General features: G+C 43.4%; 1 protein-coding gene across 8 annotated transcripts in view; it reads right to left on the bottom strand.

Annotated features, from left to right (window-relative positions):
- Nucleotides 1-331: 331 nt before the first annotated feature.
- Nucleotides 332-12,021, bottom strand: part of tjp1a (tight junction protein 1a) — a 92,745-nt gene continuing 81,055 nt past the window's right edge. For 3 of the 8 annotated variants that reach the window (XM_072380685.1, XM_072380686.1, XM_072380690.1), the window contains 10 exons: nt 11,210-11,461; nt 9,189-10,010; nt 9,015-9,097; nt 8,675-8,851; nt 8,416-8,522; nt 7,998-8,251; nt 7,515-7,669; nt 7,217-7,437; nt 5,240-5,383; nt 332-1,754 (listed from right to left, as the gene is read on the bottom strand). In XM_072380685.1, the coding sequence (XP_072236786.1) occupies nt 1,660-1,754; nt 5,240-5,383; nt 7,217-7,437; nt 7,515-7,669; nt 7,998-8,251; nt 8,416-8,522; nt 8,675-8,851; nt 9,015-9,097; nt 9,189-10,010; nt 11,210-11,461 (2,310 nt within the window). In that variant the 3' untranslated portion in view covers nt 332-1,659. The remainder of the gene's footprint in view (nt 1,755-5,239; nt 5,384-7,216; nt 7,438-7,514; nt 7,670-7,997; nt 8,252-8,415; nt 8,523-8,674; nt 8,852-9,014; nt 9,098-9,188; nt 10,011-11,209; nt 11,462-12,021) is intronic. The other 5 variants (XM_072380687.1, XM_072380691.1, XM_072380688.1 and 2 more) reach the window with 3 other exon arrangements.

Here is a 12,021-nt window from a genome sequence, read left to right as displayed (position 1 = left end):
AGTATTATTCAAAAATGATTTTATTTATTAATACAGTGGTATACTTAAAACTGTGTCGGATAGGAGAGAAAAAAAGTCAGCCACACGTGAAGAGCTAATATCCAGTTAAAGCTGTGTTATATCTAAAAATAAAACAGTACTGGTGTGCCGTACGTAATATATTGTCTATTAGTACAAAAATACATTTAAGGGCACACAATAAAGCATCCAGTATCACAAATAAGTGAGGGGACGCTTTGAGAGCACACCCTTTTTAAAAGAACACGTTTTAATGCGTTTTAGCTCAAGTAACTTTCCAGATCCTCAAATCAAGAAAGTACTTTTTTTAAAATCTTTTTTCTGCGACCGTAAGATGGTGTCGATATATCGGTAGAAAAGGTGTGATGTATTATTGTTAGGTTACAATTCCAAGGCTTGAGGGTATAATCCAGAATACAAGAAAAGCACGTTCACTTCTTTTTTTTTCTTTCTTCTTTCCGCTTTTTAAAACGTGTTTTCTCTAGGTTTTATACAAAAAAAAAAAAGAAAAACATACAAAAAGTTCATTTACAAACAAAAGAAACAAGGCAATAAGCTAGCTTTATTTACAGCCACTTCTCATCTGTCGTTTTGTTTTTTCAAAGTAATGCATAGCAGATAAAAGAAGCGCTTACCTTTGTGATCTTTCACCGACTGTTACTGTGTGCTCAAACCCAAGTTCATTTATACAGTGGGTTCACAAAAACGGCAAAAACCATAATTTATCATAACTTATTCTTTTTCCTTAATGAAAAGTGAATAATCTGCAGATAAGGCATCACTGCTTATTTGTGTGTGAGTGCGAGAGTGCACAAGACAGAAAGAGGTGACAAAGATGGGAGGAAGGAACTGAGGAGGCGACTGGACCTGAGTCAAGAACATGCATAGATCTCCCTCAGGCTGGAAGGAGAGACGAGGTGCTCAGTGAGAAAGTAAGCTACCAGCTGTTACCAGAACGGGAAGAACAGAGGAAGGAGTGGAGGAAGTGTGCTGCTTGGGTTCGTCACCAGCTACTGTTTGGCCAGTTCCTTCAACAGATGCCTGCAAATGTCACCACCTGTCTCAAACCTTCAGGAAGATTACTTCAATGTGGAAAAAAACGTGGCAATATTTCTTCATATTTAGTCCCCTGAACTGAAAAATAATAGACTTTCAACTGGATTCGTCAGTACGATTTTAGTAAGTCTTCTCTAAACGTCTATATATACTGTATGCATATATAGCTTAAATATACTGACAGATTTCTGAAGCATGTGTCCATCCATCCACCTATATTTATGTAAAAATTCCATTAAACACTGCTTTATATATACGTCGATATATATATTTATAGTGTCAGTCGTCAGTGACATGGGGCATGCAGCAAAGGTTTCATTTCACGTTAAAACTTCAAATTGCAGAAGAATTTAAAGAACAGCTTGTAACGGTCATCCGTCTCGCCTTCATCCACGGGTGCAGTAAACAGCACTGACTGGTTCCTCTTCATACTCCACCGTGTGGCGTGTTTGTATGCTTGGAGTGCAGCTGTAGTGTATGTACAGTTTGTGTTTGTATGCGCGTCCGTCGTCCACCTTCATTTTTTTGTTTTTTTTTATCCCACACGGTTCCACATTCAGTAACATCGCACCTGCTGGTCCGTCCCTAAAAGTGGTCAATGAGCACAGACACGCAGTTGGCTCCCACCAGGTAGTTGGGATCTCCGGGGAGAGACTTGTTCTGCCAGCTTTTTGGGTCACCTGGGGACAGACAGATGGGGGAGAGGGTGGCTGGGTGAGTGATAACAGCTGCTTTTTCGGTAAAATTCCTGCTGTAAAGCATTTCACGAGCACACATCCCCTGAAATCTTTACATAACAAAGTCATGAACCACCGTGGTCATTATAAAACGGTGCTGTCGGCAGAACTCGATCACATCCATCGTCGAAGCCGTGTCACGGCGCATGGTTGTGGCCTACTTCCAAGCACAAGAGACTAGTAAAAGCTATTCTGCGTTATTTTATTGAATGTCCTCAGCCTGTTGTTGACCGCAAATTACAGCTCGGTCACTGAGAAGTCTAAGTGCAAGAGCAATTATAAACACAGGTCTGTGCCAAGGGGAAAGTTCCAGTAATCAATAAGAGAACGCAGAGCCAGATGGGCAGAGGTCCATCAATAAGTGCGGACCGACTGCAGCAGATGTGACAGTAAAACTGCAGCTTCCTAAATCATACTGCCATCACTCTTTAAACCGGACCTTGTAAGGCTTACAAAACTATTAACAAATAGTTTATTCAATCGTTCAAATCAAACTACTATCTACTACTACTACTACAATCTACTTGTTCTTACTGAAATATTCTGGATTGGGGAATGTTCAAATATTGTTCATTTTAAAAGATTACCTCCTAAATAATTGCCTTTTACGCCACTCTAAAGTCTAATCAGGGTTCATTTATGCATGGGAGGTTCTGAGCACTTGCTTTTTAACTTGCTTACTGGACCGGTACCGGCCTCCAAAACCTGCTTGTACAAACACGTGTTGAAACTTTTACCCTTTCGGCAGGTGGCAGTTAAAAAACCCACGTTTTCTTTTTTTAAACAGTCGAACTCTGCTCGTACGTATGAGCAGAACAGAAGGCCAATCATCCAACACACACAGCCTGAATATATCAGTGCTGGTGATAACATGTGAGCTGACGATCGTCTTCGGGCGGCACACATAACTTCAAAGTCTCACCACCTTATTTAGAGCTGACAGTATGGACGTCCTTCACCTTGTGGCTAACTTGCTTTTAACAGGACTTAGAAAGGGTGTACTCTGGCCTGCTCGTGTGTATCAGAGCTGTTGGTCGATCTGACCGAGCTTCTGTTGGTTTCGGTGAACCACCACCTGTTCGGCCAACTGCCTCCAGCTTTTTTCGGTTCCACCACAAAACGACAACAACACTCATGTCAACAAACCGGTTTGACCACTCGCTGAAATCTATGCATGAGCAGACTGCTGATGCCGACTCACGCTAAGTATTAAACAGCCCTTGCTGGCCAGTTTTCAAATATATCCTTCCAGTTATCAACCCTTTCTTTCACACCCTGTCAGTGACTGTAGCCAGATTCAAATCATGAGCATTATGGGCATTTAGTTCATCCTGAAGGGGGCAGTGTGCCAAAACAAACACAAAAACTCCAGCTGATTAATGAGTTTGAGGCTTTTCTCTCCCTTCTCTGAGCCTGAGACTCAAGGGGAGATGTGAATTTTCAGATGGTTTAAAGGGAAATGAAAGCTGATTTTTTTACTATTCTTGAAGGCTTCAGCAATGTGCCTCACTGTACCCAGAAAAGACAGTTCCAATGAAGATAAACTTACCCTTGAAGGCTTTTAAATGTACCTCTGGTAAATATAATGATGTTTAATTAACAGGATTCAAAACAGAAATGCACCATCACATCTTAAAGCATCTATTGACTGACTAACTAACCGACATTTCAGCTTTTGTGCATCTTTGAGGCATGAAACATGTATGAATACATCACATAAACACAGCAGTTTACTTCACAAAACAGCATCTAGAAGATTAAACACTATAATTTGAAGTCAGTGCCTTCATTTTTTCATGTCATTTTCTACTGAAACTCTCCATTGACAAGAATCAGCTCTTTTATAGAGCTAACCTGTATCACACTGGTTCTGGTTAAAGTATTTGAGAAACCACAGTGAGATCACCGTGAGGAACGGGGGGGGGGGGGGGGGGGGGGCGGCAGAGAGACTTGAATAGGAGTGAAAAAGGAGAAGTAGGGAAGCAAAGCGAGAAGAAAAACCACAGCAGAGGACGGGAGGAGGCCTGAGAGTGGCCTTGCTTTACAATAAGAGGATTATGTTGCAGACCAATAATCCTCCCACAGGACAACAGGGAGAGCTGACATTTCTTTCAGGCCCCCAAGTCTCATCCTTAAAATGGGGCTAATTAACAGCTAATCCTCAGCACGGCCAAAATCACCACTGTTTTTGAGGACAGGATGAGAGAATGACAGTGTTATGAGCAAGGAACAGAAAACAATGAGTTCCTTTCTTCTGTTTTGTTCTGTTCCTTCTTTTGTTTATAGCATTTAGTTCAAGAGTCTTCCTTAGATTCAGAACTACATGTTTTGCTCGGTAACATCACAGGTGAGTTCACTGTTGACGTCCACAATAGGATTTCTCAAGGAAAGTCCACAGATGATAAGTTTTGATAGTAAACATCATTAGTTTTATGGCTTTAGTTGAACTTTCATGACATTCTACTAGGCGGTTTAAAGTTTACAATATTCTCAACTGAGCCTGATGTGACTCGAGTAGGATCTGAGTTTTGGGATCCTTCTGGGAGCCAAACGTGGTGAGCAAATGATTTTGACAGAAGCATCGAGCTTTCATTGCGCTGATGGAGGAGTTAGTTATTTTTAGAGATTTCCTTGAATGCGGCTTCTCCTCCTGAACTCATAGAGATCTGCGTTCAGTTAATCTATTTGCATCCTTCTGCTTTCCTGATCCAAAGTTACAGTCAGACGTGTTTTGAAAAGAAGCTGAGGCCACTCTGGGGGAAAGAAAGCAGACACGAAAGCTAATTTCCTCGCACCTGAAAGCTACTGTCAAAAAATGAAAGTCTTTGAAAGACAGAGGCTAAATTTAGAGACCCACATTTTGACATGAACTCAAGATGCTTTTGCGTAACTTGATTTTTATGCAGGATAATGATAGGAATCGTTGGTTATGACCGTGTCCTAGTTTCTGGAAGATCTACAAGAGCAGTTTGTTCTTCAGGTCAGGATTTGGGTGGCTATGTGAGAATGCGTGGCCAAGGATTCAGTCCATGCATGTTAATCAAAATGAGAGAAACTTTCTAAGATGAGCAAAGAAACAAAGAGAGAAATACTACATTTATAGCAAGTTAAAAGTTAGAAAGCTCAGTGATACAAAGAAAACCAGTGATACAGCAAATGAGAGATTGTGTGGGTGAGTTAGCCAGTATAAATGATGAAAATGAATCAACCCAAAGCCATGATTATGAAAAAAAAGAAAAAAAAAAGGCAGATTTTGCCCCTAGATTGATTCTCAGAAGTTATATGGCAGGATTTTTTTTTTAAAAGGTTGATTTTTGATGGAGAATCAAAACTAGGGATAAAAGCTGATTCAACAGTGACCCAAACCCCCCAGTTTGTCACACAGCCAACCCAAACGACCCCGCAAGAACAGAGAGAGCAAAGCATACCCGACGAGGAGTCGGAGGATTTTAGAGCAAAAGACCAACCATCAGGGGTCATAGACGCACAGTGAGGTAAGCGCAGCTCCACAGGCTTCAAAAACTTGAGGCCATGAGGTCCACACATCACCAGAGGGCTGAGCAGAGTCTCTCCTGTAAACACAAACGCAGAGCAGAGTTATAAACTCACTTACAGGGCTACGGTTATGTAAACATGCAGTTTTCAAGTGCTATTTTTATCTGACGGTTTCTGAAGCTCTGTTAATGTGTTTCAAAAAAGCTGTTGAGTGATAAAACTACAACTCAAAGTGCTAAATATCCACAGCTGATCTCTAATGTCTCCGGTATAAATTTTGCACCTTTTAATAATTCTACCTACACCATCTGAGCACATACTGCAGATTTAGCACGAATGGAAAAAAAAAAAAGAGTCATAAATCTCTGTGCTGATGAAGGGTCACCGAGGGAATTCTTTTGAGGACTATTTATACACTACCTCGTAATAAGCTTTACATTCCCTTTGTGCCACAAAAACACTCCATGTGTGGAACAAGCTTATTCATTATAAACCAGTTCAGGGAGACATTCTGCAGACACTACAGAAAGCAGAGATGATGTGACTCTGATGCACATGATGCATTTAGAGCTCATTACTCATTCTAAAAGGCTGATGTGCAACAGCATCCAGCTGCTGGTTGTAAGCACAGCTGCAGCTGCTCTTGTTGACTCTGTCATGAAGCTGTGGCTGGATACCGTTATCGCTGGTAGTACAGCTGCTGCTTTGGTTCAATCTGTGGTGCAGTCGATATGTCTATTGCACCATAGATAGCGTCTACTGTGTAACTGTAGCGCAATGTGCCTCAATGACACGTGTCACAGAGAGACTTAGTAAAACCATCACAGCACACCCTCGACTGCTGCATGTTGTTTCAACACTTAAACACTTAAGTAAGGACACAATTACAGCGTCTGCAAAGCCATCCCAAAGCTTCAGTCCTCATCAGAGCTTCAGTCAGAGAGCTCACAGTCCAGCTCCTCTGGATTTCTCTTTCAGTGCTTTGGTACAGACTTATTCCTGTTCAGTCACAGCTGAGGGTTTACCAACTCACTGCAGTCCATTCAATGCTGTTGCTTAAAGTATCACACAGCTCAGGCAAAGCAAAGAAAAGGGCTGTTGCACATATTCCTTGACAGAGTCCTGCCATTACCGTTTGGGTAAAATCCGATTGCAGGGACTAATTGCTGTCGTATTCATTATATTTTTCCTGACTGGATAGACAACCACATCCCCTAAAAAGCAGCAGGCTTTCAGACCACGCTGACAGCTGACTGATAAAATCTGACATGTGAAGTTGCTGATGCTCACTGGAGGGAGTAGATCTTAGGACTGTTGTGTGGCTGTGGTATTCATGTTCCACAATTGAAACAAAATCTTAAGAAATCAAATTTCCACAAAGCATGAACAATATTTCTATTCAGTTTGGAGAACTCAACATCAAACACATTAGTTGGTATTTAAAATGCAGCACAGACCCTCTTACTCCTGTCCAGCAGGCACAGTATCACACATTTGGGCTTGTGTTTGAGATTCACATCCAGCATTAAAAGTCCCTTAGCTGTATTTTTCTCTACAAACTCCCATGGAAAATGTCTGAATCTTAAGCTGTTAAATTATCCACCGTGTTCTGCGGTTTGGTTGCTAACTTTGTCTGTGTGGATTTTAGCTGAGCAGGTAGTGCACAGTGGATTTTGCATAAATAGCTGCCTGCTGAGTTATTAATGAAGCCAAGTCTGCAAAGCCAAAGGAAGGTGCGATTACAGTTCATCATTTTCTGTGAGAGGATAACTTCTAGCAAATATAAGCTTCTGTGCTTATGCCCCCCCAAAAAAAGCTTTCAAACTCAACACTGTGGATCAGCAGATAATTCAGATGTGAAGGAAGGCAACAACGTGTCTCTTCTCATCCCTCCATCATGGACAAGTTACCTTTCTCCTTGTCGAGTGGTGGCAGGATGCTGTTGTCTCGACAGACCTTGAAGTAGATCTCCTGCTCCACACCGTCAGGGATGGCACCCTGTGGGATAATTATGCTGACACCTGTCTCAATGGAGCTCAAAACGCCACCGTTACTGTTGAAGATACCCCGAGCTGTTGCAACCACAGTGTGGCCCTCGTCTTCATCATCGTCATCATCCAGGGCGCTGGGGCTGAGAGACCAACACATGCACTGTGACACTTATCAGAACAGCTCTGGTGTGATCTCAACTTAGACCGAGTTAGTTACCTCACAGGGATGGCCTTGGGCACGGCGTTGACATTGTTCTGCTGGTATTTGGAGCGATGGTCCATGGTACGTGTGAAAGTGTCCAGGCCACTGTCATGGTCTGCATTCTGGGGCTGTGGGGGTGCCTGAGTCTTCACTGGACTGGAGCTCCGGCCCTGTTCCCAACAGAAGGGAGTTTAACATAACGTGATCATTCATAGACTTGATCATTTCAGCAACACGGGAGTACATTGACCATATTTAGGCTGAAATCAACAAATGGTCAGAGGAAAACAAAAATACTTCAGAAAACTATTTCTATGATGAACCTGAGCGACAGCTGCATGAGAAGAGAGAAAGGACTGGGAGGAAATCTCAGCCCACACAAAATAAAGAGCCGCTGACGGCACTATCCACTTATTTGATTTTTATATAAGTTTACAACTTTGCTCCATGGTAAATCTGAATCACACTGCAGCACAGCTCTGGTCAAAGTCTCCTTACCTTTGGAGCAATCTCAGGCTTGTCATTGGGCAGAAGGTTGTGGTTGAATTTAGGGCTGTCAAACATGCGTGCAAAAGGCTTGGCAGAGGTGGTGTACGGCTTAGGAGCAAAGCGGTTGTAGCTGGATGGAGCACCGGTGGAGGGAACTGTCTTTGGAGGCTGTTCGCTTGTGCCATTAACTGGAGACTTCTCAGGGAAGCTCTTGTGAGGCAGAAAGTTGGTCTGGACAGTGTCCTCCCGGGCAGGAGGCTTGGCTGTGGAACAGTCATGCAGGTCAATATGCATCACTGAACAGCAGTTTGTATGTATGTTTTAGAAATGATGAATAATTTGGAATAATTGATCTAATATAGGATGTACTGAGTTAGAATCCTGATTAGGACTTAATTTCCTTATGTGAGAAAGTTGAAAATTTTACCTTCAGTTGAGGGTTTAGGCAGTGTGGCTGGTGGCAGAGATGGTGTCACCTGAGGAACCGGTTCATACTTTTTCTCCACTGGACTTGGTTTGTCCACTGATCCGGCTCTGTATCAGATAACCAGAAAGACAAATTTGAGATTCAAAGTCGAAAACTCTAAGACCGACATTCAGAACCAGTCAGAAAGAAGCTTCAACGTGCTAAACCACCATAAAACAGGAGGAAAGTTCACAGGGATGTCAACATGACTGAGTATTACCTGGGGAAGCTGTGAGTTGTTTGTGCTTGTGGCTGGGGTTTGCCGGTGCCAGCTTGAAGTCTGTCAAAGTAAGACAGCTGTTTCCTGTAGTAGTCCTCGTCCTCGTCAGGATCGTAATGGTTGGAGCGCACAATGTCATCAGGTACCTTGGACTGCGGCATCTGAGGCTCTGGGGCTCTGGGTTGGTACAAAAGTAGGAAAGAAAATGCAAAACAAGAGGTTTGAGTAAAGCAGGACAGGAAGAGAAATATTGACAAAAAGTGAGTGAGAAATCAAAGTTTACACAATCTTATCGCATGAGAGAGAAATCACAACTCGAGCAGTGCAACTGCAAGCATACCTAAAGGTCTTCTCTTGATCCAGGTTGCTCAGAGAATTTGCTTTAGGGATTACTCCTCCTGACTTCAAAGGCAAATCAGCTACCTGAAGCAGTAGAAAGAAACACCTAATTAGCAGGACAAAAGCAATGAATGTTCTCTCTATACAAGCACAGCAAAAAACAAACACAGATTACCCTGTTCCCAGATGAATCCCCTGCATCTCTGGCTCGGTCCACAGACACAGAGCGTTTGTTCTCAAACATCTTGACCCTCGTCAGAACCGACTGGGGCCGCATGGCGGGGTCATCCTCCTGACGCTCCTCTCTGTCAGGTGCAGATTTTGGAGCGTCCACAGGGGAAGGTGAGGCCTCAGCTTTAGGAGGAGGTGTGAGGCTGCTTTCAGAGTTCACAGGAGCAGGGTCATATTGTTGCGGTTTAAAGCCTTTCGGTTGCGATGTTGGTCCCTGGTTGTAGGCGGGTCGCAGGGCAGCGGGTTCTGGGGAGCGGGCAGCTGAGGGGTACGTGATCAGGTGAGAATCCTGGTCATTGTGGAGATCGGACCCTGGAGCGGGGGATGGGAGGTCGTCATAACGCATGGGTCCTTGACCTGTTGGTTTACCATAGCGAGGACGTCCGTCAAATCCCGACTGAGGTGGGGGCTCGTCATAGCGTATAGGAGGGGTGTACTGGGGGTCAGGGCCATCACTGTAAGGCAAACGAAGATCATAGGCTTGGGAATTGGCAGTAGAGTGTGGCTGGCTGTAGGGGTTCCACTGCTGCTGGTCGTAGTGAGGCACACTGTTCTCAAAGGGAGGGTTATGATCATAGTTCCTGTAGTTTGGCTCTGGGTAACCTCCTCCACTGCTGACGTCATAGCGATTGGGTGGATGGTCGTAATCTCTGTATGGCTGCTGGTCAGGGTGATATGCCTGCTGCTGTGGACTGTAAGTCCCGGGCTTCATGCTGTTACCGATTCTTCCTGTGTTGTCCATGCCATAGGGATCCTTTTGAAACATCTACCAAACAAATACACAAGGACAAAATCTTTAGAGGTGTGCAAACTTCTCAGATATGTTGCACATGCTTGAATATATATGGTGTGAGAAGTGGACACACAAAAATCAGTTAAAAGATGCAAACATTAAAAACAAGTCCATGAAATTAATCGCAGAAGAAGAAACAGGAAGGGAAAGACCTGAAATAGAGAAACTGAGAGGACGGGGTTACTAGTCAGAACATATTTCAGACCAGACGCAAATCGCAGCACAGCCAAAATGTTGAAGCTCGAAAAAAAAAACATCACAACGTACCACTGCAACTTCAAATTAGACACAAATTAAATGAAGGATAACAAAGTTTTAAAAGCTACAACAAAACAAGGGGATCTATTTTTCTTGTCTTTACTGAGAGATTAGACTTTACTGCTGATTTAGTCATAGATTAAAATAATTTTGTGCTTTCTTCAAACATGACACATGCATGTCTGCATGTGCAGTAACAAAAGAAAATGTCACCCACTGTTTTGGTGCACGAGACACAAATATCCATAATCATATTCAACAATACAAGCACTCATTTTACAAAAAAAAAAAGGAAATATAAATAACAACTTAAAGTAGTTTTAATTCAGAAGTAACCATGTACCATCCATCCAAATCTGAAGAACACCTCAGTTTAGGTGTTACATGGCCAGATGTTACATGCCTGTAGCTACATGCAAGGCAAAAAAACAGATAAATGGTTGGAAAGTAAATGGCTACTTTTACAACAAAATCATTGATTCAGTCTGAACTGATAAATAAAGCACCAACAGATATAGTTCAAGTAGTTAACAGAGAATGATGCAGATATGTTGCAGCCATGCAGAGAAGAGAAGATATGCAACAGTGAGAGCTGCAGGAATTTCACTGCTCTTCAGCATGTAGGCATATCAGCGCAGCCCCCATCTCCAAGCCCACTGTTGTTTAACAGCATTTGCTTGCACACACACACACACACACGCACACACACACTAACACACTTCTCTGTCTCCTCTGGGCAGCACTGTGGTCAGCAGGCATGCAGGGCAGAAGGAGAGAGAAAGAAAAGCGTGGCAGCAGGAGGTAGGAAGACAGGCAGCAGCAGCACAGGAGATCAGCCGGGTCAGACCGAGCTGAGCCGAACCGAGCCGAGCCGAGCCGGATCACGAAGCTTCCGGTGGCGATCAGATGGATACCTTTGGTTCTGAACTGGCCAGTCCAGACTGTAGAGGTTCTGGTGTGACGCTCTGAGGGGCTAGCTCAGGGGTAGGCCTCCTGAGTGAGCCAGCCTCGTGGATGGGGCTTGGCTTGCTGTAAGGAGCTGCAGGAGCCTCATCAGGGCTCAGACCGCCTACAGTTTTTACAGTAACGTCGACAGCAGGGGGCACTGCCACAGCCAGGGGCTCAGGCTGCTGGAAGATGCTAGGGGTGGCTGCGGCCTCTGCTTTCTGTGAAGTGGTTCAGAAATGTTTAATAACAAGCGCTTACCCTCTATGGTTAAGTTTTAACAAGTGCTACCACCTTCTCCGCCCATCAACAGTCACTCGTAACTGCAGCCTACACTGTACAAACAACCCACCTTCACATTTAACACCGGCAGTAGATCGACCAATAGCATGCGAGAGTTAGGAATTAGCAGCAGGACAAGTTTTCATAGTTAGAGAACACTAGTTGGATTTTAATTCTATGGTTACAGTACAGTTAGTAGTTCTTTCCCCTTCTGATGTTTGTTAACACACGGTTAGACCACAAACCTTTTGAATTGGATAGCACAACTGCCAATTAAGTATTGATGAACACATTTCACAAGTACACTGGATTAACACTGGCATTTCCAACATGCACATAATACTTTCTAGTGTCGTATTGCCACAGTCCCAATTATAGGTAGAACAAAGTGCACATAGGTGAGTACTGGTACAGACACAAATAAATATATGTGTTTTTGGGGTTTTCTCTCTCTCCCGGCGACATTAGTAACAATCAGACTGTTAAGACAGCTTTGTGG

Source organism: Leuresthes tenuis, unplaced genomic scaffold, assembly GCF_036924035.1.
Source record: "Leuresthes tenuis unplaced genomic scaffold, fLeuTen1.0.hap1 SCAF_2, whole genome shotgun sequence".
NCBI classification, from domain to species: Eukaryota; Metazoa; Chordata; class Actinopteri; order Atheriniformes; family Atherinopsidae; genus Leuresthes; species Leuresthes tenuis.
The sequence above is the reverse complement of the archived record's forward strand: the minus strand, read 5'-3'. Positions and strand labels throughout refer to the sequence as shown.